Below are 24,982 nucleotides of genomic sequence, written 5' to 3' on the forward strand. Positions count from 1 at the left end.
ATAAAAAGCATGAGTCTATTATATGCTGTTTGCAAGAGACTTACCTTAAATACAGAGGTACAAGTAAGTTGAAAGTAAATGGATGGAAAAAAATATGCCGTGCTAATTAGTAACCAAAAGAGAGCTGGGGTAGTTAAATTAACACCAGATAAAATTGACTTGTAGTATAAAACTGTTAGTAGAGTCTGTTCTAGTTTGCTAGCTGCCAGAATGTAACATATCAGAAATGGAATGGCTTTTAAAAAGAGGAATTTATCAAGTTGCTAGTTTACAGTTCTAAGGCTGAGAAAATGCCCCAATTAAAGCAAGTCTATAGAAATGCCCAATCTCCAGGGAAAGATACCTTGGTTCAAGCAGGCCAATGAAGTTCAGTGTTTCTCTCTCAAGTGGGGAGATACATGGTGAACATGGCGACCATCTACTAGCTTTCTCTCCAGGCCTCTGGTTTCACAAAGTTCCCCTGGCGGCGTTTTCCTTTGTCATCTCCAAAAGTTGCTGGCTGGTGGACTCTCTGCTTCATGGTTCTGTGGCATTCTGCCGTCCTTCCCTGCTCTCTCAGAATCTCCAAAGGTTGCTGGCTGGTGGACTCTGGTTCTCTCGGCCTTGTGGCTCTGCTTGGCTTTGTTGTGGCTTTCCTGTCATTCTCAAAAAGCATTCTCTCCAAAAAATGTCTCTCTTTATAGGATCCCAGTAAACTAACAAAGACCCACCTGGAATGGGTGGGGACACATCGCCACCTAATCAAGTTTAATAACCACACCTGATTGAGTCACATCTCCATGGAGATAACGTAATTAAGGTTTCCAACATACAGTACTTAATAAGGATTAGAAGAAACCATTGCTCCCATAAGATTGATTAGGAGCAGAACACGGCTTTTCTAGGGTATATAAATCCTTTCAAACCAGCACAGGGTCAAAGAAGGTCACTATATACTAAAAAGGGATCAATTCAACATTAACAATTATAAATATATACGCACCTCATAGTAGGGTCTCCAAATATTGACAGATTTGAAGGGAACACACAGTTCAACATTATTGAACACACTGTTCAACATTAATAGTAGGATACTTCTATACCCACTTTCTATAATGGATAGAACATCTAGATAGAAGATCAGTAAGAAAATACTAGATTTGAACGATACTATGAACCAACCAGATCTAACAGACATATATAGAGAGAGCACTTCACCCAATTGTAGCAGAATATACACCCTTTCCTAGTGCATGTGAGTCATTCTCCAGGACAGAGCATATGTTAGGTCACAGAACAAGTTTCAGTAAGTTAAAAAATAATGAAATCATAAATGTATCTTCTCTGATCACATATGGAGTGAAGCTAGAAATCAATGAAAAAGGGAGTACTGGAAAATTCACAAATATGTGGAAATCAAACAACACAATGGGTTAAAGAACAAATCCCAAGGGAAATCAGGAAATATCTTGAGGTGATTGAAAATGAAAACACAACATATCAAAACTTATGCGGTACAGCAAAGGCAATGCTGAGGGAAATTTATAGCTCTAATGCTACATTAAAAAGAAGATAAGATTTCAAATCTGAGACTTAATCTCACAAGAGGATCTAGAAAAAGAGGAGCAAATGAAACCCAAAGCACACAGAACAGAGGAAATAAAGATAAGAGTGGACATAAATGAAATAGAAAATGAAAAAACAATAGAAAGAATTAACAATATCAAAAAGTGTTCTTTTAAAATAGCAATAATATCGACAAACCTTTAGCTAGACTGACAGAAAAAAAAAGAGAAAGAACGCGCATATCTAAAATCAGAAATGAAAAGGGAGGACATTACTATTGAAACCACAAAAATAAAGAGGATTATAAGAGGATACTATGAACAACTGTTCACCAACAAATTGATAACCTAGATGAAATAGACAAATTTCTAGAAAGATATGAACTACCTACACTGACTCACAAAGAAACGGCAGATCTCAACAGACCAATAACAAGTAAAGAGATAAAATCAGTTATCCAAAACCTTTCAACAAGGAAAAGCCCCAGACCAAGTGGCTTTACTGGTGAATTTTACCAAACATTTCAAGAGGAATTAACAATAATTTGCTCAAATTCTTCCAAAAAATTGTAGAGTGGGGAACACTCCCTAACTCATTCTATGAAACCAACATCAGGCTAATACCAAAGCAGTTAAAAGCAGCCCAAGAAAGGAAAATTACAATCCAATATCCCTTATGCATGTAAATGCAAAGTCCTCAACAAAACACTAAAAAACTAAATCGAACAGCACATTAAAATAATTATACACCATGATCAAATGGGTTTTATCCTACATATGCAAGGACGGTTCAACATAAGAAAATCAATTAATGTAATATACAACTTTAATAGAATGAAGGAAAAACCAACATGATCATCCCAACTGATGAAAAAAGGTAATTGACAAAATCCATCACCATTGCTTGATAAAAACACCTAGCAAACTAAGAAAAGAAGGAAATTTCCTCAACATATGAAAACCCACAGCTTAACATCATACTCAATTTTGAAAGACTGAAAGCTTTCCCTCTAGGATCAGAAGTAAGACAAGGATGCCCTCTCTCACCACTGTTGTTCAACGTTGTAATGGAAGTTCTAGCCAAAATAATAAGGCAAGAAAAAGAAATAAAAGGCATACAAATTGGAAATGAAGTAACACTTTCCTCATTTTCAGATGACAGGATCCTACATATAGAAAATCCTGATACATTCACAACAAAATTACTAAAGCTAATAAATGAATTTAGCAAAGTAGAAGGGTACATGATCCATATGCAGGAACCAGTTTTTTTTTCACTAGTAATGCACAATCTGAAGAGGAAATCAAGAAAAAAATTTCATTTACAGTCGCAACTGAAGAATCAAATATCTAGGAATAAATTTAACCAAGGATGTAAAGGACTTACACATGGAAAACTGCAAAGCATTGCTAAAAGAAACCAATGAAAACCAAAAAAATGGAAGGATGTTCCATGTCCATGTATCGGAAGGTTAAATATCATTAAAATGTCAATTCTACCTAAAACAATTTACAGATTCAGTACAACGCAATCAAAACTCCTGTAGCCTATTTTACAGTAATGGAAAGCTAATCATCAGCTTTATATGGAAAGGTAAAGGGTCCTAAAAAAGAACAAAGTTAGAGGACTCATACTTCCTGATTTTTAAAACTTATTCTAAAGCTCTAGTATTCAGAATAACATGGCACTGGCACAAGGATATGCTTATAGATCAATGGAACTGAATTGAGAATTCAGAAATAAAACCCTCACTTCTATGCTGATGATAATTGATGAGAGGGCAAATTTTACTCAATGGTGAAAGAACAGTCTCTTCAAGAAATGGTGCTGGGAAAACTGGATACCCTTATGCATAAGAATGAAGGTGGACCCCTACCTCACACCATAAACAAAAATAAACTCCAAATGAGTCAAAGACCAAAATATAAGAACCCAAACTACAAAGCTCATAGAAGAAAACTTGGAGAATCATGTTCAGGACCTTGTATTAGGCAATGTTTCTTACACTTTACACCAAAAGCATAAGCAACTAAAGGAAAAATAGATAAATGAGACTTCATCAAAATTAAAAACTGCTGTGCATCAAAGAACTTCATCATTAAAGTAAAAACATAACCTACAGAATGGGAGAAAATATTTGAAACCCTGTATCTGATAAGGCTTAATAACCAGAATAAAAAAAAAAATTTACAACTCAATAACAAAAAAAGATAGTGACCCAAATAAAAAGTGGGTAAAAGACTTGAACAGACAAAGGAAATATATAAATGGCCAATAACCACACAAAAAGATGGCATTAGGGAAATTCAAATTAAAACAATGAGCTACCATTTCACACCCATTAGAAAGGTTACTATATAAAAACAAAAAATAATAAGTGTTGTAGAAGATGGGAAAAATTGACAACTCATTCATTGTTGGTCAAAACATAAAATGGTGTAGCTGGTGTGGAAAACAGTTTGGCAGCTCCTCTAGAACGTTAAGTATTGATTCACCATGTATCTCAGCAATCCCACTGCTAGGTATATAACCCCCGAAATTGAAAGCAGGGACTGGAAGAGATATTTTCACACTGATGCTCATAGTGGCACTCTTTTCAAATGCCAAAAGGTGGAAGTAAAGGATAAAGGGATAAAAAAATGTGCTATTCATACTGTGATAGTTCGAAGCTGTATGTACCACAGAAAAACATGTTCTTAATTCTAATTCATTCTTGTGAGTGCAAAACCTATTTTAATAGGATCTTTTGATGAGTTTATTTCAGTTAAGTTGTGACTCACCTCATTCAGGATGGGACTTAATCCTATTACTAGAGTCCTTTATAAATGGAATGAACACAGGGGGAGAGAGAGAGAAAGCCACAGAAGCAAGAAACTGAGATCACTGAAACCTAGAAGAGAGGGGAAATACCAGTAGATGCCACTGAGTGCCTTGCCATATGGCAGAGGAGCCAAGGACTGCCAGCAGCCGGTCTTCAGGAAGAAAGCATAGCTTTGATGATGCCTTGATTTTGATATTTTCATGGCCTTAAAGTTGTAAGTGAATAAGTTCCCACTGTTTAAACTATTTCATGGTATCTGCTCTGAGCTGCCTAGGAACATAAAACATATACACAATGGAATAGTATACAGCCATAAAAGGAATGAAGTTCTGATAACATATGACAACATGGATGAACCTCGTAGCCATCACAATGAAATAAGCCAGACACAAAGGGAGAGATATTGTATGAACTCACCGATATGATATAATTAGAATAATCAAATTCATAGATTCGGAAACCAGAATACAGGTTATCAGGGGCTGGGGTGGGATAGGGGATGGGGAGTTTAATTGGTATAGATTTTCTGTTTGGAGTGATGGGAAAGTTTTGGTATTGGATGATGATGGTAGCACATGTGAATGTAATTAACAGTACTGAATTATATATTTGAAAGTGGTTCAAGGAGAAATTTTAAGTTGCATATTGTTACTAAAATAAAAATTAAAAAAAAAACCCACAGAATTGTACAGCACAAACCCTATTATTGTTCACTATTGTACAGTGAACCCTATTATAAACTATAGACTACAATAAATATATAATTCTAATAGTACTCTTTTATTAATTGTAACAAAGGTACCACACTAATGCAAAGTGTTAATAATAGGGGAAACTGAATGTGACCAGTATGGGGGTGGGGTGGTATATGGGTGCTCTCTATTTTCTGCATATTTTTGTAATCCTACAACTTGTGTAATAAAAAAATAATAATTAAAAGGAAAAAAAAAACCTGAGCTCACAGCACAGACAAGGATAAGTAGAGAGCACAGGCCTTTGCTTATTAGGGGACTGAGGTTCAACAAAGTAGTCTTGTAGATTTTATAGAGAATCATTCTCATTCCTAAGTGAAAAGTTGAAGCTGGGCTGGAGGGAGCCGTAGTTGGTGAAGGCTGTCCCTGCTCACTGTTCCATATTCCCTGCACTGTATTCCTGATTGCTCTATCCTTGGTTATCAGGGACACGAACTGTGACCTTCCCTATTCCCACACGCCCCCAGTGCTCAGGCTTCCCCTGGAGGGAGGGGGTAGTGAGAAGAGCCGGGCATTAAGAAGGCTCTTGTTTCTTGGCTTCTTTTCAGTTTATCAAAAATATGCCACAATGAGAGAAATTGCTTAACGGCCAGGTCCACTTTCATAAACAATTTCACAAGAGATAAAAAAATTTCATAGTGACTGTGATAAAAATAAAATAAAACAAGTCGAACATTTGAGTTCCCTCTCGTATTGCTCAGCAGACCATTTATTTCCATCCAAAGTAGCAAAGTTCATTAATGGAACAAATGCAATGTTGGATGGATATTGCAAAATATCAAAATAAATTTTAATGTTGTAATTTTTCTGCTTTTATTTTACCTTATTTTTATTTTTGATGTGTCAGTGCAAGGCGGCCAACTCTCCTTTCCCAGGAAGCAAAAGACTACCTTGTATTCTAAGACGGTATCTCTGTCACTGTTTTGGGTGATAAGTGTCCTTTCTCTTATGACATTGTCAGTTGGTGTTAGGTTCATGCCCTCACTTGCCAAATAAAAAAATTCCTGACGCTGTGTCATTCCTTGCTCTCACTTCTCTTATTTTTGCAAGTTTGCAAAAGTATGAACTCTCAAAGCTAAAAAATAAACAGATTTTTAGGATCATTTAGTCCACCCTTTTGTTTTGCAGAGGAAAAAACTGACCCAGATAATGAAGTAACTTGCCCAAGGTCACATAACTAGTAAGTGGAAAAAACAGAAAATAAACCAAAACCAAGCCAGTAAATTTCTATCCATCATATCAAGCTGCTAAAAAGCACTTTATTACCAAGAGCAGAGAAAGAATATTGCACGTGGGCTGGCTTAATGGTCACGCTGTCACGGATCATTCATGATGTTATTATTAATATATGATTTGATGTGGTATATATTCTTCGCATATGCTGAATGGAAAGGACTGCTGTTTCCCCTCACCGCTTGCAACATCTGTGCATATAAGTGAGCACACTGAATTAATTACATAGCATATAAATAACAAGTGAGTATGGTTGTGGCATCGGAAACAGGCTTGAATGGCTCACACACCTGGGAAGTCTCCTAATTCAAAAACCTGGGGTCAAGAACCTATTTATAAGACTTGAATAGACACTTTTCCAAAAAAGAAATACAGATGGCCAAAAAGCACTTGAAAAGGTGCTCAACTTCACTATCTATTAGGGAAATGCAAATCAAAACTACAATGACATATTATTTCACACCTACTAGAATGGCCCTGTCAAAAAACCAGAAAACTACAAGTGTTGAAGAGGATATAGAGAAATAGGAACACTTATTCACTGCTGATAGGAATGCAGAATGGTGCAGCTGCTATGGAAGACTGTTTGGCAGTTCCTCAGGAAGCTAAGTGTGGAATTGCTACATAATCCGGAAATCCCTATGTTCTAGTTTGCTAGATTTTGGAATGCAATATACCCGAAACGGAATGACTTTTAAAAAGGGGAATTTAATAAGTTGCTAATTAACAGTTCTAAGGCCGAGAAAATGTCCCAATTAAAGCAAGTCTATAGAAATGTCCAATCAAAGGTATCCAGGGAAAGATACCTCGGTTCAAGAAGGCTGATGAAGTTCAGGGTTTCTCTCTCATCCAAGAAGGCACATGGTAAACATGGTCAGGGGTTTCTCTCTCATCTGGAAAGGCACGTGGCAAACATGATGTCATCTGCTAGCTTTCTCTCCTGGCTTCCTGTTTCTTGAAGCTCCCTGGGAGACATTTCCCTTCTTCATCTCCAAAAGTCGCTGGATGATGGACTCTGCTTCTTGTGGCTATATCGTTCTTTTCTGCTCTCTCTGAATCTCTAGGTTTCTCCAAAATGTTTCCTCTTTTACAGGATTCCAGTAAACTAATCAAGACCCACCCCAATGGGTAGGGACATGCCTCTAGCTAATCCATCTTAACAACCACTCTTGATTAAATCACATCTCCAGGGAGATGATCTAATTACAGTTTCAAGCATACAATACTAAATACGGATTAGAAGAAACAGCTGCCTTTACAAAATGGAATTAGGATTTAAACACAGCTTTTCTAAGGTACATACATCATTTCAAACCAGCACACCCTACCAGGTATATATATAAAAGAACTGAAAGCAGGGATGTGAACAGACATTTGCACACCTATGTTCACAGTGGCATTATTACCAGTTGCCAAAAGATGGAAACAACCCAAGTATCCATCAACCTATGAATGGATGAACACAATGTGATATATACAGCTGATGGAATGCTAGTCAGCAGTGAAAAGGAATGAAGTCCTGACATAAGCGATAACATGGATGAACTTTGAGGACATTACGTTGAATGAAATAAGCTAGATACAAAAGGACAACTATTGTATGGTCTCACTAATATGAAGCACATATAATAAGCAAACTCTTAGAATTAAGATCTAGAGTATAGGTTACCAGGAGATAGAATGAGGATAGAATGAGGATCTGATGCTTAATTTGTACACAATTCTTAATAAGCTTAACCGCAAAAGTTTGGAAATAAAGGTAATAGTAGTGCAATACTGTGAGTATATGAACTGTTGAATTATGGATTTGGTTATGGTTGAGATAATGGTTGAAAAGGGGAGGTTTAGGGTCATATTTATCACTGGAAGGAAAGTTAAAGATAAAATATGGGACTGTATAGGGTTCGATTTCTGGTGTCTGCCCATGTAAAGAAAAAAATATATATAGTGAACCCTTTTGTGGACATTGACTGTGGCTAATTATACAAATACAAGAACATACTTACATGAACTAGAACAAATGTACCTCACTACTCTAAGGTGTTAAAAATAGAGTGGTGTATGGGAACAAATACAGCTAAAGCAACTAGGGACTACAGTTAACAGTCATATTATAATATTCTTCCATAAACTATAACAAACTTACTATAACAATGATAAGTATCAATAATAAGGGGGTATATGGAGTATGAGATTTTTCTTTTTGGAGCAATAAGAATGTTCTCAAACTGATTGTGGTGATGAAGGCACAACTTTTGTGATTATACCGAGAACCACTGAGTACACTTTGAATGGATTGTATGGAGTATGAATAAAATGGTTTAAAAAACAGTAACGGGGGTACAAGGGTCGTTCAATGGTAGAATTCTCACCTGCCATGAGGAGACCCGGGTTCGATTCCCAGTCCATGCACTTTCCCCCAAAAAAACAAGCAAGCAAAGCAAACAAACAGAAAACAAACTAACAAAAAAATTCAACAAATAGTGTTGCAATAACAGGATATTCACATGGAAAAATAATGAAAAGAGACTCTGCCACACAACATACAACAACAACAACAACAACCAAAACTATTAATAAAATCCCTGGGGCTCTGGAGGCAACTGCCACAGTTACATGTAAGTTTTTACTTAAATAGGAACCCCATGACCCTGAGCTTTCCATTAGCTGTTTTAGGCCTGTCCAAATGTTGAGTACAGCCCATGAGCAATGAACAGGTGACAGTGTGGTTGAGAGATGGGGTATTGGGACAAGCAGAAGAGATGCAGTCAGGCTTGAGGATGGGGTGGTGTGAGGGGTGAGCCTAGCAATCTCAGAAGCCATTTATTTTAAAAAATTGGGTTGGATGCACAGGTCAGCTTCAAGTTCAGACCTGGCCTTGTCCACCTCTGTATTACATTCTATGATTTCACTGCCAGCTTCCTCTTTGGGGACTGTTTAACCATCAATCTTTTTTTTTTTTTTTTACATGGGCAGGCACCGCAAATCGAACCCGAGTCCTCTGGCATGGGAGACAAGCATCCTTGCCTGCTGAGCCACTGTGGCCCACCCTACCATCAAATTTTAAAAGCCTGCAGTCAGGAGTTGCCAGGCTCTAAACAATCCAGGGCACTAGAAACATGTCACCTCCAATCTCACAGAACAGTTAGGTAGTTCATTCACCTAATACATACAAAGCTTTCCTAAACAGCAGAGTATTTGCATAGGGAGAAAAGAACAGACTTGGGTAGTCAAGGGCAATCAAAATGAGTCATTCTTTAAAAATACTTTTTGTTTAACCCCAAGTAAAACATATTAGTGGGTCCTTTTTTCATAACTGATATATGTTTATTAGGTTTAATCCATTTCACAAGTAAATGTGGTACATTTTGGATTCTAAACTATAGTATGACAGATGTGGCACATCCACAAGGCATGGATTTTGTGAAAAGAAACTTTCTAATACCAATGGTCTAAAGGATGAATGATAACGTGAAACAAAATGTTGTGCTTCTCAAATGCAGCCAAAGAGCAATTTGACCTTTTAAAAAGAGTGAAATCTTTTCAAGATTCCTCACTCATGTTATTTCAGTCAACAGATACTTTGATTATCTTCTTCCACAGGTCAAGGCAGTATTTTCCTACTATTCTTTAAACTCGGCTCTTTTGGTAAATCAATCTTCCCAAGGCCGAAGTTTGATAGGTAACCAATACTGCCCCTCCCCTTTGGAATCACTGTCTCTTTTGTTAGCCTCGAGTAGAAACTTTGGAGCTTCATTTTATATATGCTAATATTTGCTTATTTTCAATTTTTCTGTCCCTAAAAATGCAATTGGTTTATAATATTAATTGTGCTTTTTTGACCTTAAGCTCAGTGCCTTTCTTATAAGCTCCACACCTTTACCTCCCACTGGAGATTCAGTTTGCTGGGTCAGGGGGTCTGAAATCTTTTTCTGTAAAGTGCCAGGGAATAAATGCTTTAGGCTGTTGTGGGCAGCTACTCAGTTCTGAGTGATCATGCGAAAGCAGCCACCCACATGCGCGCGCTGGTGTTCCAATAACACTTTATGGATGCTGAAATGTGAATTTCATACAATTTCCACGCGTCACATTTCATCCATTTAAAAATGTCAAATCCAATCTCAGTTCAGCGGCTGTAGTTTGTCAACCCAATCGTAGAGGGGCAAGAGACTGCCGCCTGAGGATCAGGACCTGACACTGTCCCTAGTGATTTGTCCAAAATACCTGTGCGGCCTTTTGGAGGTAGTAATAAGGCACTACGCCATCATGAGTAAACATCGTCCTCAATAGGACATGTATTAGCCCTTGTAGGGTATTAAGAGTCCCAACCTGGCTTGCAAAACGCAACCAAGCTCCGGGCTCCAAGGCAGGGACGCTCTGGAAAGACCTCCAAGCCCTAGGGAGGCGGCGCGACGGGGACAGAAGGTACTCACTCACCTGGCGCCAGTTCGAGTCTTTCCAAGCTGAGCGATGGAAGCGATTACCAAGGGCGCGCCCGAAATTAACCCGAGGCCTACAACCCCTGGGCCCCTCCCGGGTCAGGAGGAGTCCAGGTGGAAGGCACTACCCAAAAGATTCTTCCTACTGGGGGGGTGGGGGGGAGGACTTCGTGCCTTGGTCCGGCCCACTTTGGGGCGGTAGGGCGGGTCTCCTGCGAGCGTGACCGCACGCGCGCAGCCCTCGCTCGGTCCAGCCCTTTCCCGTCCGGGGCGCGCGCGGCCCTGCGCGTGCCTGTGACGCCCTCGCTGTGCTCAGGCGGGTTCCGCCGTGCGCGCGGCCCGCGCTACTGCCGCGGCGAAGCTGCCAGCCTGGGAGCCAATTAGCGCTCTGCGAGGCGGCGGCCACTTCCTAGTCGACCGGTCCGCGCGCTCGGGTCTGCTCCGGCGGCCGCGGGGCGGGGCGGGCCACTCAGCTTGCGTCCGCTTCTTTTGCAGCCAGGGGTGGGAGAAGATCCTTGAAAGCGCACGACTGCAGAGTAGACAAAAAGAAACTTTGGGTCGCCTGGAGTGCCTGCTGGCTGGGCGTTTGGTTGACTTTTTGTGCGTGGTTTTTAGTATTAGCCGCTCAAGGAAGCGAGATGTCGAAGCCGCCACCCAAACCAGTCAAACCAGGTAAGGGAGGTGCTCGCGGGGTCCCCTGGCCACTTCCGCGCGCTGCGCTTCTTCTGCCACTTGGCAAGGCAGACCAAACAAGAACCCGGCCCTGACCTTCGCTTTGGAGACCGGACTCCCCCAGGAATGAGTTGTTAGCCTTGTTGGGTTCGCTACAGGGGAGAGATAATTTTTGATAGCAAGATGATTTCGAGGGCTTCATTTTCATTTTTAAAGAGGAGTCACCTTTGGTGTTGCCACATTGTCATTCGCTGCGCCTTGCTACCGTGTGTGATGGTTATGTTTCCTTGAACCTTTCCGGGAAGACAGGGCCATTGATCGCAATTTTTAAAAAAAATTAAATATTTCTTGAAATGGCCTTTTGGCCACTTCCTCTTTTGTCAGAGTGTGACACTGTCAAGTTAGAGTTCTGGACTGGCGAGAACGAACGGGAAGTGCGCTGCTTGCGGGGTGGGGTGGGTGAGCGAGCCACCTTTTGGGCTTGTAGGAGCGGCCGCGTTTGAAATGAAACTTGGGATCTTGGGACAAGCTTTTAGCAAACTTTTCTCTTGCTTGTGGGAGAAGAATCTAGGCTGCGGCACAGTAATCTCGGCTATTGCAGTTCGGAAGTGTCACTTTATCATGCACTGGTTGTGTTTTGCCCCTGCTACTTATGATGCATTTGACGTGGGAAACTGCAGAGGGTGTTGATAAATTCCTCAAAGTAATTCTCTTGTTCATTTGTGACTCCGTTCATAGAATATATTCTGTGATATGAAAAAACAGAATTTAAAAGGTTCTGACGCTTTTCAATTAAATACTGTAACAAAAGTTAAGCCTTCAGTGCATTTATTTGGGTAGTAATTAAGGGAAACGTAGGAAGTGGAATACAGATGGCTCTGATGTAGTCTCAAGTTTTTCTTCCGATCCCATGTAACTTCCGTATTGAAAAGGCAGCAGCTTAATGTATTTACATCAAATTTTGAGGCTTTTTTTTTTTTGCATGTGTAGGCACCGGGAATTGTACCCGGGTCTCAGGCATAACAGACGAGAATTCTGCCTGCTGAGCCACCCTCACACCGGCCCTACTTCGAATTTGGAAGTAACTTTCTTTCCGGGGCTAGAGTTTTAGTGATTACAATTTTTTCTTAATTTTTCTATACTTAGGTTAAGCATTACAACTTTCATGATTATCCAGTTTTATTTCTTTGAGATCCTCCAGGGCAGTATGAGGTCCTTTGATTTGAAAATTAATTCCACATACATACGTGGAATCGTCATTCACTCAGGGCTTAAATGTGGTGGACTGGGTGTGAAGGCAGCTTCTGAGACCTTAAGGCTCTGATGTGAACCAAGATGGGGCCTGGCTGGGGTTGGGTTCTGAGCCGCATCAGATATGTGATCTGATGAGGAATTTGCATTTTAAGTGTATATGCATGAGGTGGCAGCTTTCTAAACACGATTGCAAATCTGGAGCTCAAGTATCCAACAAAGCGGAGCTGTTCTTTAATAGCTAAACAAAGTACCTCATTTTAAAGAAGGCCCTGAGAAGCTGCTCATGGTGTTCCTCATCTCCTTAGACATTTTAGGTGAAGTCTGTACTGCATCTGGAGGAATATCCGCACGGGTGTGGGTGTGTTTTAGCATTTAACTTTTTTCTACCTGGGGAAATACACCAGGAGCCATTGCTGTTGTCTGAAGCCACTACTTTCTTCCTCTTGGCAAATCAGAAAGCAACCTACTGCAACATGACTGTTTTTTCGAGAGACCTTTGACTCCACCCTAATTTTAAATGGGATCCAAACTCAGATAAGGTCACCTTATAAGTCAATTTGTGAATTCACGAAGTCATAATGAGAAATATTACTCTCAGTCAGAACCTTTGCGTGGACTGGTTTAATAATTGAAGACAGAACTGTCCTATTATAATAATGGCCCACATTTATAGTATGTAAGTCACTGATCTAACCACTTTTACAGGTATTAACTCACGCACTCCTCAGGAGGACCCCATGAGATCAGCCCTGTTATTGTTCCCATTGTGTAGATGAGGTAATGAAGCCAGGGCACAGGGAAGTTAAGTAACTTGCCCAACATCAGCAACTGGGTGGGGGCAGGATTAGAACCCAGGTAATTTGGATCTGGAGTCTGGGTTTCTACCTATTGTGCTATTCTGCCTTATGTCGTAGTGCATTTCATGTGAATGGTCACATGTATTTTAGAGCTGGTGGGCAGTAAGTGAAAGGAGAGGACCTCTGGTTCTTGTTCTTTCATATTATAAAATGCACATTGTTGGTCACCCATGGGTTGGCAATAGCAAGGAAAGTGGTGCTATGCTTTCCTATTTTTGTTGCACAGGCAAGCTACATGAGTAAAAATAGTCAGAGGCATGCTGGAAATAAGGGGAATTTTTTGGTTTGTTGATTCCTCCAGAGAACTTCTTAAAAGTACAAGTCATTTGAAATTAAAAATGAAATCGGTAAGGAAAAGTTCGTATACAGACATGCATATGGTAAGGTCCTACAAAGTTGCTAAAGAAGGGGGATTGGGCTCTGAGCTTCAAGCAAAGATAAAAGATTAATTACAAGATTCCTGGTGCTCATGAAATTAAAATGTGTTACTTGTTCTGAGAAGTAGTTATTTTAATGGTACTGAGATCTGAGACCAGCTTTCTCATTGGTTCTCTGAAAATGTTGGAGTGGATTGAACATATCTACAAGAAATACAGTAAGGAATATTAGAGTGGTGTTTGTAGTTTCTTACAGACAAAATGGGGCAAAACAGCATGGCTCAATTTGATAAAACAGTACTAATAGTGGAGAGCTAGGTGAGGGGGGACAAAGGACTTATTGGAAGATTTTAATAGCAAGTCACATTAAGCTATAATGTGGGCTAAGGCATTTATCGAGGTGATCAGCATCCATGTGACAAGGGAACCATTTATGAAAGGAGGCTGTCCAGGCAGGTCTCTGCCAGACACCGGGGGAAAAGCCTTACACCTTCATGTTCTTTTGCAACTTCTGGAGGTTATCAGTGATCTTATTTGGATTTTTAGCCACATCCTAAATTCATTTGCTCAACATTTTATTAATGTATGCAGCTTAGATTGAAAGCTCTTTGCTGGACACTGGGTTTCCAAGGAACAATAAGATGAGTTCTCATCTATGAGAGTCTTGAGTCTAATGGGGGAGATTTACATATCTGCAGTTAGATTGCTGATCTCATCCCTTTTATTAAAAAAATAAATATTTTGATTAAGAAATAACAGTGACATTTTTATTATAGAAAATTTAAAACATAAAATATCAGATAAACAATAAATAGTTAACACCTAGTGATAACCGCTGTTAAAATTCGGGTAAGAATTCTCTCAGGTTTTTTCCTTCTTCAAATCCATTTCATTAAAAAGCAAACAAGTATCCTCAGAATGTTGTCTCAGCTTTCGTTTTTAAGTGTCTTGCTGTTACTTGGCATATGTTTCCTACAATCTGTACAATATTGCCCACCCTGTGCTTGAAAAATCAGTTCCTTCCTTGTTCACTGATTTTTTTCGATGGGGTCACTTTTGGCCTTTTAAGGCCTGTCATTGAAACCCTCTCCCTTATCTTCTAGCTTCAGATTGTGAGATGAGCCCCAGGGTACTCTGTCTGCTAAGACATGTCACAAGTTCATGGTCTTCAGCAGCAGCTGCAGCAGCTGCTCTGGCTGCTGCTTCTTTTAACTTTTAATGTGATGTAACATATATACAACATAAAATTCCCCATTTTAACCAATTTGAAGTATACATTTCCATGGTATTCATTTTGTTCACAAGATTGTCCTACCATCCTCACCATCTATTACAAAAAGACTTTTCCATCACCCCAAATTGAAAAACTATATCAGTTAAGCCTTAACCCATTCCTCACCCAACCCCTGCATTTGGTGACCTGGATTTTAGTTTCTGACTCTTGGAATTTGCATATTCTAATTACTTCATATCAGTGAGGTCATACAGTATTTGACCTTTTGCTTCAGCTCCTTTTTTAAGGGACCCTTTCCCTCTTTTGAACCAGTGCTGCCCCATCCAGCAGTTTCACTACCTTCAGTCATCCTCAGAAGCCTTGTGGTACAATTAGGATAAACTTCCTGGCTTGACTAAGTATAGGAGATAGAACTTTTGCTCTCATCACTTTTTTAGAGAATTTATTCTGAGATCGGATATAAAGATGATCCAAAGGATTTGGGCCTTAGAATCATCACATCCTAAACAGACTTGATAACCTTCCACTGTAGTTGGGTGTTTGACCTTGGCTCTTCCTTTCAAATGGCTGATTGATTTTGGTGGTGAAAGTAAAATGACATAAATATTTCATGAGTCTTGTGAAAATAAACTCAGAGGACTTTGAAGAAACAAATGGTACTGTCTTGGGCTCGTTTGTATTCACAGTAAAAACATCATAAAACATCAGAGATGGCACGCATATGCTGCGTGAGTGATACTTTCAAGAGGAAAAAGGTTTTCCCACAAAATGATCTGAACTTTTATGTAATTCTTTCCCCCTGAATAAATGAATTAGTCAAAGGTGAGGATGTGAAATTGGTTTTGAAATCAGCACATAAATATTTTTCGTTCATAAACTCAAAAATCCTTTATTATACCTGATGGCAGGATAAAGTCTGAGAAGCATCCTGAAAATTTCAGGATGATGATGATGATCATAATATTTAATATTTATTTGGCTCTGTATGTCAGGTGCTGTACCAAGCACTTTATATATTCTTTCTCATTTAATTATTGTAGCTTCCCTTTGAGGTAGGTCCAAAGAGTCCCATTTTTTTAATGAAGAAAATAGGACTTAGTGAGGTTAAGTAAACTACTTAAGATCACAGAGCTAGTAAGAAGCCTTTACTTGAGTCTATGATGGAGAAACCTATGAGGATTCTTTTAGGTTAATTAATAGGTTATTAGGTTATTAATAGATATGCACCCATCTTTGTTAATTTATGCAGTTGCATTACTTGCATTTGCTTTGCATATCTCCCCTCTTTCATTTGCTCTGTCCTCTCTTATTAATTTGTATATTTTTTGTTAGTAAGAACAATCTTTTATTCCTTTGTAACTACACAGCTACTGAACTTCTGTGTCTGACAGATACAGACGAAATCTGGATACATATTAAAGTCTTTTGGTCTGGAAGAAGGTGGAGGGAGACTGTAGTTGGGCACATCTTGCTACAGAGTAGCAGAGGTTGGAGGCAGTGTAACCTCTGCATTCCATGTTCTGAAATAGTGGCCTCCCCCACCCACTCTCTATTTTCCACATTTCCACACCCGGGGAGGGGGCTTTTCAGAAACATACCTCATGCCTCATGCCCAATTGAAAACTTGCCAAACTTACCCTTACTTGCTGGATGCACAGGGAAAGACAAAATACATTTGAAAGGAAGGAAGGAAACTTTGAGTGGACTGATATGAGTTGTCGAATATAGATTCCCTACTGGAGTAGGTCAAACAAATCAGTTTGGGGGAAAAAATTACAGATAGCTGTAAGAGAGCTGTTCCCTGTTTGAACAGCTGCATGGTATTCCATTGTATTTATTTAGCCAGTCCCTTATCAGTGTACATTTAGACGTTTCCCAGTCATATATATATATATTTTTATTGTTCTTTAAGCTGTTTTTTTTTTAGTCCTACAAACAGGACTTCCAAAACTTCTGTACAAACTTTGAATAACTGTATATCATATAGGTATATAATATACCACCTCCCAGTCATTTGTTATAACAAATGGTGTTGCAACAGCCTTGTTATTCCAGTAGCCTTGTTCCAGCCTAGCTCTCGAAGGGCTTGAGTCAGGGCAGCGCATGGAGTTAGACATGAATTTTATTAGGACTTACAACCAGGAGAAGGTTAGTGCTCTGCAAAAGGGAATGGGGGAATGCAAGGGCTAATAAGGGTTTAGGAGAAGGGTGTAAGGACAGAGTTTCAGTAGTGTCTCATGACACAGGGGTTTGGAGGTTTATTAGCACTGATCAAGGGAGGGGAGTTTCAGTGCCTTGTTTATGATAAGATTTGTATATTCCCTCCCCCCACCCCCAAAGAGGTCTGATGACCTTTAATGTCTGTCCTGGTCATGTAGGTGGCTACGTGCAATGGCCTGCTTTCAATACGGAGGGGGCTCCTGGGCTGTGGATCTCCACACTTGTTGCTTTCTTGTGTGAGTTAATGTACAGGATGAAAGTCCTAGCAGTGGGATTGTTGTGTGTGAAGGTATTTTCATTGTCATTTTCATAGACATTTCTAAATTGCCCTCTAAAGAGAGTACTTGTTTACTCTCCTACCAAAAATATATGAGCATGCCTTTAACAGAAAATTTGCAACATACCAAATAGGAAATGATATCAAGGTGGTCAGAGGGCTGGGAAGTGCAGAGAAGGAGCTTAAGAATGCTGAGAAAGCATCAGAGAAGAGGGGACATCCAAGTAGGATTTGAATTCGAGTAACAGTTAGTTAGGCAAGAAAGGGGAAAAAAGTCATTGACAGAGGCAGAAATGAAATAAATTGATGTGTTCTCATGCACAGGTGGTGAGTATTTTGCAGTGAAGCCAGGGAAACTTGGTGTGTGCAAGGGAAAGGTGAACTGTAGAAATTTATTCCAAATTAAAGAGAAAGTCATTTACCTAGTATAACAGTGTTCTAGTTTGCTAGCTGCTGGAATGCAATATACCAGAAACGGAATGGCTTTTAAAAAGGGGAATTTAATGAGTTGCTAGTTTACAGTTCTAAGGCCAAGAAAATGTCCTAATTAAAACAAGTCTATAGAAATGTCCAATCAAAGGCATCCAGGGAAAGATACCTTGGTTCAAGAAGGCCAGTGAAGTTCAGGGTTTCTCTCTCAAGTGAGAAAACATGGCAGACACAGTCAGAGCTTCTCTCTCGGCTGGAAGGGCACGGTGTCTGCTAGCTTTCTCTCCTGGCTTCTGGTTTCATGAAGCTCCTCAGGAGGTGTCTTCCTTCTTCATCTCCAAAGGTCGCTGGCTGGTGGACTCACTGCTTCGTAGTGTCGCTCTCTCTGAATCTCTTTCTCCAAAATGTTTCCTGTTTTATAGGACTCCAGTAAACCAATCAAGGCCCACTCAAATGGGTGGAGACATGTCATCCCTTAATCCAGTTTAACAACCACTCTTGAGTAAATCACATCAACCAGGGAGATGATCTCATTACAGTCTCAAATATGCAGTGTTGAACAGGGATTAGTCTACCTTTATGAAATGGGATTTATATTAAAACATGGCTTTTCTTAAGGGGCATACTTCCTTTCAAACCAGGACAAACAGTTTGTGCAAAACTGTTCTTATCCACACAGGATTTTACATGCACACTTCTCAGCAGTCTTGTGCAAGTGTGTTTGTCAGAGTGTTAACAATAGCTGTGGGAGTAAAGCTTACAGTTATGGGTTAAAGAGGGTCAGCAGCTTCAAATCAATGGAACAGTTCACTGATGAGACTGCCATGGCTACCTCCTTTTTTATTCATTCTTGCTGGTCATTTCCCACTTTATGTTAGGGGATCTATAGAATTTTTAAAAAGTCACAAGATCCATTTCTGAAGTTACTCTTGGGATTGGAGTTGGGAGTGCATTTCATGTTCATGCATTTTGATTATGGCATTTTTAAGTTTTTAGCATCTCATAGAATTTTATAAACTACATTGGTCTTATATTCTTGGGACCAAATAATGCACTTAATGTGAATCTTTTCTGTCCGGAATTCCCAATTCCCAAGGATCCTGAAGGTGGTTTGAATTCAAATTGAGGAAGACCCTAGAAATGAATTCAATTTAATTCTCGTCTGGTGAACTGCATTAGACCCTTTCCAAAGATGTGAAGGTGGCCCTAGAGAGGTTGCTCTGGCATCCCTAACACTCCAGGGCTATTGCTTGCCTCTGCAAAATCCATGGGTTCCATTTCAGAATTTCCTACTTTCCATCAAGGAGGAAGGACTTGAATCAACTCTCTCCCCTGGAATGGCTGTGTGTCTTCAACAAGCCTCTTGGCCAAATCTCTGCTTGCCGCAGTGTACCTCTAAATGTTAACTCCCTCCTTTGGCAAAGTTGGTGGTTTTCTTAGACTACAGAGTTTGAGGGAGATTCCAGAATCTCCTGCCTCCTTGCTTGAAAATTTGATAGATCTTATGACTAGCTCTAACAAGTTTTCAGGTTTTTCTGACTGGCTGTGAAAGATTGGGACAGAAACCATATCCTCCAAAGTTAGTCTTCAGATTGGTGAGCCAAACTTGAGATCAAGTTTTTTTCTCTCTGAAAAGCTAATTTTATTTTTTGGGTGTGAAACGTAAACTTTAAAAGATACATTTAAAAAACATAAAAACAAAGTAATTTTGAAAAAAAAACAAGTAATTTTAAGCAATACAATCCACAGATTGAGATAATTTTTAACATTATTTTTTTTTTCTTTTGGGGGAATACGCTCTTTTACTCCTTCATACTCAGGTTCTAATTCTAAATCATTCAAGCAGCTGTTATCTAGGATTTGGGCCGTCCTCAAGCTGAAATGTGAAGTAGGAGTCGCTGCTATTGTGACTGCCCACTTCCTTTTTCAGGGAACCCCTCCCAACTGATATGGTCTCTGGTCTTTGCCTAGTGACCTTTCAGACTCTGAGACCAGACCTGTACCTAAATGGTGGGGCTCTAAAGGGTCCCTAGGACTTGATACTGGCTTGGAAGGAGCTCTGTTTTGCAGTAGGCCCCTGCCCATTGCCTTGTGCCTGTTTCTTGATTAGTACCTGGTCTTTCTGCTGTCCTAAGGCCAGCTCGGGAACCTCTTTTGTTGATGATTGTTCCCTTTATACCTGTTACGTGGTCTGCCTGGAGCGCTTGTCAGTTGCCTACTTTCTCCTGCTTAGACAAATTTTGGACCTTTGGCTAATGGTTCCATGCACTAGGATTCCAAGATGGTCAGTGTATGTGTCTGCTCTTGGATGTGTTTCCTCTTGGGCTCCTTTCCTTCTTCAGACCCCTGACCTTTGGCAGATCTGCGTAGAGCTAATAAGGCTTTTGGAATCTGGCATGGCCACTTGTTTGAATCCTGATTATGGCACCTCATGGTACAAAGTTAATCGGGGCAGAAGAGTATAGTAATTAAAAAATAAAAGCATTGGGATAAAGTTCTGGTCCCAATTTTTAATTAATTTCCTGGTTGACCTTGATAAGTCAGTAGATGACTCTGGGCCTCATCTTCTTCATTGCCTTAGATTGGCCTTTCAAGTAGCTTCTCAAACTTCTTAAATAGTTCCATCGTTCTCTAGTCTCTATTCTCATAGACTCCTTGGGTGTTTTCCATCAGCCCCTGCCATTCCCGCTACTGCCCCCCATGCTCAGTGCCATGTAAAGACAAACATATGGAGGAAATAAATACTTAAGGGATTTTCATGAGTCCTGATATCCATGACAGCCAAGCACAGAGAGAAAGGAAAGGGTGGAATGAGTGGTAGGGGAGGGACATAATATATTAATAATTACATCCTATCTGCTTTCACTTAGGCTCTGGCTACATAGGGCAGTATTTTTTTGCAGTTGTCTCTAGGTGGCCTGCAGGGCTGTGTATGGGACTCTGCATGGATGGATTCTAAAGAGAATCTCATAAAGTGTGGTTGTTCATAAATGCCCATCAAGATGTTGAGGCTTTTATATTTGGAAAATGTATAAAATTGATGTGTATAGTATGACTAAATAAAGTCAACTCTGTAGAAACTGAGGTTTACATATGTCTGCTGCTAGATTTAGAAATTGACCCTCTGCAAAATGTCATTCAGAATCCAAGTTTCTTTCATCTTGTGTTTTCCTGTCTCTTGGAGGTGACACTGTTAAGGCATGATTTCAAGTTCATACCTAGCTTTATAGAAATTCTCAGATTTGATTCTAGGGAGACGGTTTTCAGTGCTTCTCTTTAGAAGAGGGATGATGTGTCCTCCCCTGTGCAAGTGGTTCCTGGTTCTCACCCTCCCGTTCTTCTCTGTTATGTGGGTCTCACACAAGAAACCAAAAGCCTTTTTTTAAAAAAAAGATTTTAAAGATAAGAACATTTATATATTTATAGGGAGTCTGATGTAATGACATTTTTAAGAATATAGAATTATATTCATGGGAATAAACTTAATTGCTATATTTTCAGAATGCAAACTCTGAATAATAGAATTATTTCTATTTTTGTTTATAGTTAAAAATTGTAGTGCTCTTAAATATTAATTTTCTACTAAAATTGCTTTAAAACCAAAGATAAAGAATTGCAGTTTATCAGGACAGATGACAAGAAATGGCAAGTTATTTGTGGTTGGACAAAGGGTGCTTTGAAGGAGACCAAATTCCTAGTAATTATTATGAAAACCTGCAATTTAAATGACCACTATGTTGGTGGAAAGCTATTGCCATAGAGAAAACTGAATTTTCTCTCTTCTGTCCCTGTGGGCAGAGAGGTTATTTTCAATGTCAACCCTTCCACATCTTAAACAGCAAATAGCTCTGCGTTCTTAAGGGTTTGGGAGGAGACCAAAGGGCATTCCTAGAAGTTTAAGGGCAATTGCTTTGTTTCATCTCCCCTGCTGCCCCCTAACCATGTCCATAAAAAGATAAAATGATCTTCTGGGTGTCCATCCAAAAAACTAAAACAAACAAAAAAGACCCCACAGAAGTGAGTGACTAATGTCCAGTTTCGGGGTTGGTGAGGCCTTGCAGTCTTGGGATGGCTGGAAGGTTAGGTGCTGAATATAAGACTGTGACTCTCAAAGTGTTGTCACAGCCCCTCTCAGCCCACCTCACTGCCACTCCCCATGCCAGGAGGGAAGGGAATTTCCACAAGAAAAGTTCTGTAATTTACCCCACTTTAATTACAGCCTGTCCAAACCACAGCTAGTCATTTTCTGGGGAAAATCCTAAAGAACCCTATTCTGTTGGGCCTCTCTTCCTCCTTCTGAAATCTGATCTGGTTTAGAAAAACACCCAGACATTTCTTTGGGTTAAGATTTTCCCCTGGCCTTTTTAGGGAGTCACTTGGACTCCTCAGGTCATTCCAGATCCTTTGGACTTCTGTTTAGCCTCTCCTTTCTATAAATAGTCTAAACCTGCAGGGCCAGGCCAAGTTGAGAGAAGGAACTGGAATCTGGCCAGCTCTGCATCTCATCTACCTGGGTCAGCTACTGCCAGGGCTGCCCCATGTCGAGCTTTCAGTGGGGATGTCCAGCCTGGCCCTGGAATGGTGGGGGTGGGGGGCAGAACTCTAGCCTAAATGTCATCTGACTTTTCTGGGACCCCCAGACAAGCCTGGCCACTTTTATGATGGGAGCAGTTCCCTTAGGAACATACTGCAAACCTTTTGAGGTAATAATGCTTTGACTAGAGAAAGAGACAACTTCCAGTTTAAAGGTTGTTGGCGTAGTGAGTAGATGAAGTTGGAAGAAATGAATGTTAGGCATCTTGTTGGTTCACTATAAATGGCCTCTCTGAACCTGCTGTCCTGTTTTGGTTCTTTTATAATTTGAGATGTGGACATTTGTGGAATATCTTGGGTGTGTTAAATAGTAAGAGACTCAAATATGAATTCTTTTGTTTTCTGAACTGGGAGGGATTCAGTTTTCAAAGTTATTGCTGATTGTTTACTTTCTAATTACTTTTTTCCCTCTTGTGTTCAATAATACTTCTCACACATCCAGAGCTGAGAGTATTAACTGGAAGCAGTAAAGTGTCTGTCCTCAGCTACAGGTTTGGTCTCTTGGGTGAGCTCTGAGTGAGAATCTGGCTGAAGCTCAGCTGTGTGATCTCACTAGTGGCTCTCTCTTCCTTTTTTCGATACAGTGTATGTCCTTGATCCTATATCAGGTTTTTAATGGGTTTTGCTATAAATAACCCATTATTTATAGCAAATAAAAAAATTAGGAGACATTTTTGTCATCACATTATTTTGCTAGGGATGTGTCTTTATAGAGGGCTAAGACTTTTTTGCTAACATATTCTGAGAATATTTTTATTATTGCTGGGTATAGTACCGGATATCTCATTCCGAAAAAATTTGTTTCTAAACACTGATTACACACATTCATTTACCAAGTGCTTTGGCCTGGTGATTTTTCACACTGTGAGTGGTGGTGACCCAGTAGCAGGAGGCCATGAAATCAGTTGGTCATGGCTAGCATCATAAAAAAAAGAAGGAAAGAAAGTGTATTCGTTAGGGTTCCCTAGAGAAACAGAATCAATAGGAAATATTCATAAATATAAAATTAAAAAAAGTGTCTCACATAACCGTGGGAATGTAGAGTCCAGAATCTGTAGGGCAGGCTGTGAAGCTGACGATTCCAATGGAGGGTCTGGATGAACTCCACAGGAGAGGCTCACCAGCCGAAGCAGGAAGAGAGCCTGTCTCTTCTGAATCCTCCTTAAAAGGCTTCCAGTGATTAGATGAAGCACCACTCATTGCAGAAGACACTCCCCTTGCCTGATTACAAGTGGAATCAGCTGTGGATGCAGCTGACGTGATCATGATTTAATTCTATGAAATGTCCTCATCGCAACAGAGAGGCCAGCACTTGCCCAACCAGGCACCACCACTTGGCCAAGTTGACACATGAACCTGACCATGGCAGAAAGTGAGTAGACTAGATTAAGAACAGAAAATACCAGAGTGAATCAGCCAAAGAAAGGATAAGGATTTTTTTGTGTGAAACCTTTTTTCTAGTTTTATGAGTATGTGTGTATGTGATTATTGGGTTCTGATGTGAAATATGTTTTTTACTGTAGGTCTCAAAAAACGTTTGAGGAGTCCTCCATGTCCCCAGTCTAATCTTTCACCAGTCCACACTCCCAGTTCCAGGCACATGCTCTGCTTCACATACCTAACCTCAGCCCCTCTGTGCCTTTGTGCTCTTTAATCTGGGTCAGCCCTACCTGCCCCTCCTGACTTGGGTAGCTCCTCTGATCTTTCCAAACTCGAATTAGATGTCATCTCCTATGAGTCTCTTGGCCATCTGTTACTTAAACGCTCAGTTTTGTGATCATTATGCTTGTTTATCTCCCCACCAAATTGGTTTTCATCATGAGGTCAGGGAGACAAAGAGGATAAAGGAGGGCTCATATTAATAAATACTCTGCTGATAATAAAATACAAATAACATATAAATTTTATTTCAATGAGGCATTAAAAGAGAATGTGTTTCTTTGGTTGTGTATGGAATTCCTTCACTGTATACATGAGAAAATGAAGAAGAAAATAAATATGACTCATACTTCTACCACCCAGAGATAACTACTAAATTTGATGTGTGACCTTCCAGTTTTACTTCTATGCATATTTTTGTTTTGCGTAGCTGACTATATAGTAATTTTACCACTAAACTTTTAAACCTGACAGCAAAACCTAAGTATATCCTCCCAAAAAGCTATCTGAAGGGCATAATAAATCTTCCTTTTATTTTGGTAACCTCTTGTAATATATGTTTATATTTACATGTTCATGCATTTCTATTTTTTTGGAAAATGAATTGTATATTCCTAACC

General features: G+C 39.7%; 2 protein-coding genes across 7 annotated transcripts in view; one reads left to right on the plus strand and one right to left on the minus strand.

Annotated features, from left to right (window-relative positions):
- Nucleotides 1–11,057, minus strand: part of NMRK1 (nicotinamide riboside kinase 1) — a 31,951-nt gene extending 20,894 nt beyond the window's left edge. For 3 of the 6 annotated variants that reach the window (XR_013170498.1, XM_077148450.1, XM_077148446.1), the window contains exon 1: nt 10,789–11,057. The gene's annotated coding sequence lies outside the window, so the exon portion shown is untranslated. The remainder of the gene's footprint in view (nt 1–10,788) is intronic. The other 3 variants (XM_077148448.1, XM_077148445.1, XM_077148449.1) reach the window with 1 other exon arrangement.
- A 123-nt stretch (nt 11,058–11,180) lies between these two features.
- The window catches only part of OSTF1 (osteoclast stimulating factor 1), a 49,261-nt gene continuing 35,459 nt past the window's right edge, over nt 11,181–24,982 (plus strand). The window contains exon 1 of the mRNA XM_077148444.1: nt 11,181–11,462. Coding sequence (XP_077004559.1) covers nt 11,429–11,462 — 34 coding nt within the window. The 5' untranslated portion in view covers nt 11,181–11,428. The remainder of the gene's footprint in view (nt 11,463–24,982) is intronic.

The sequence above is a fragment of the Tamandua tetradactyla genome, chromosome 2 (genome assembly GCF_023851605.1).
Source record: "Tamandua tetradactyla isolate mTamTet1 chromosome 2, mTamTet1.pri, whole genome shotgun sequence".
Taxonomy (NCBI): domain Eukaryota; kingdom Metazoa; phylum Chordata; class Mammalia; order Pilosa; family Myrmecophagidae; genus Tamandua; species Tamandua tetradactyla.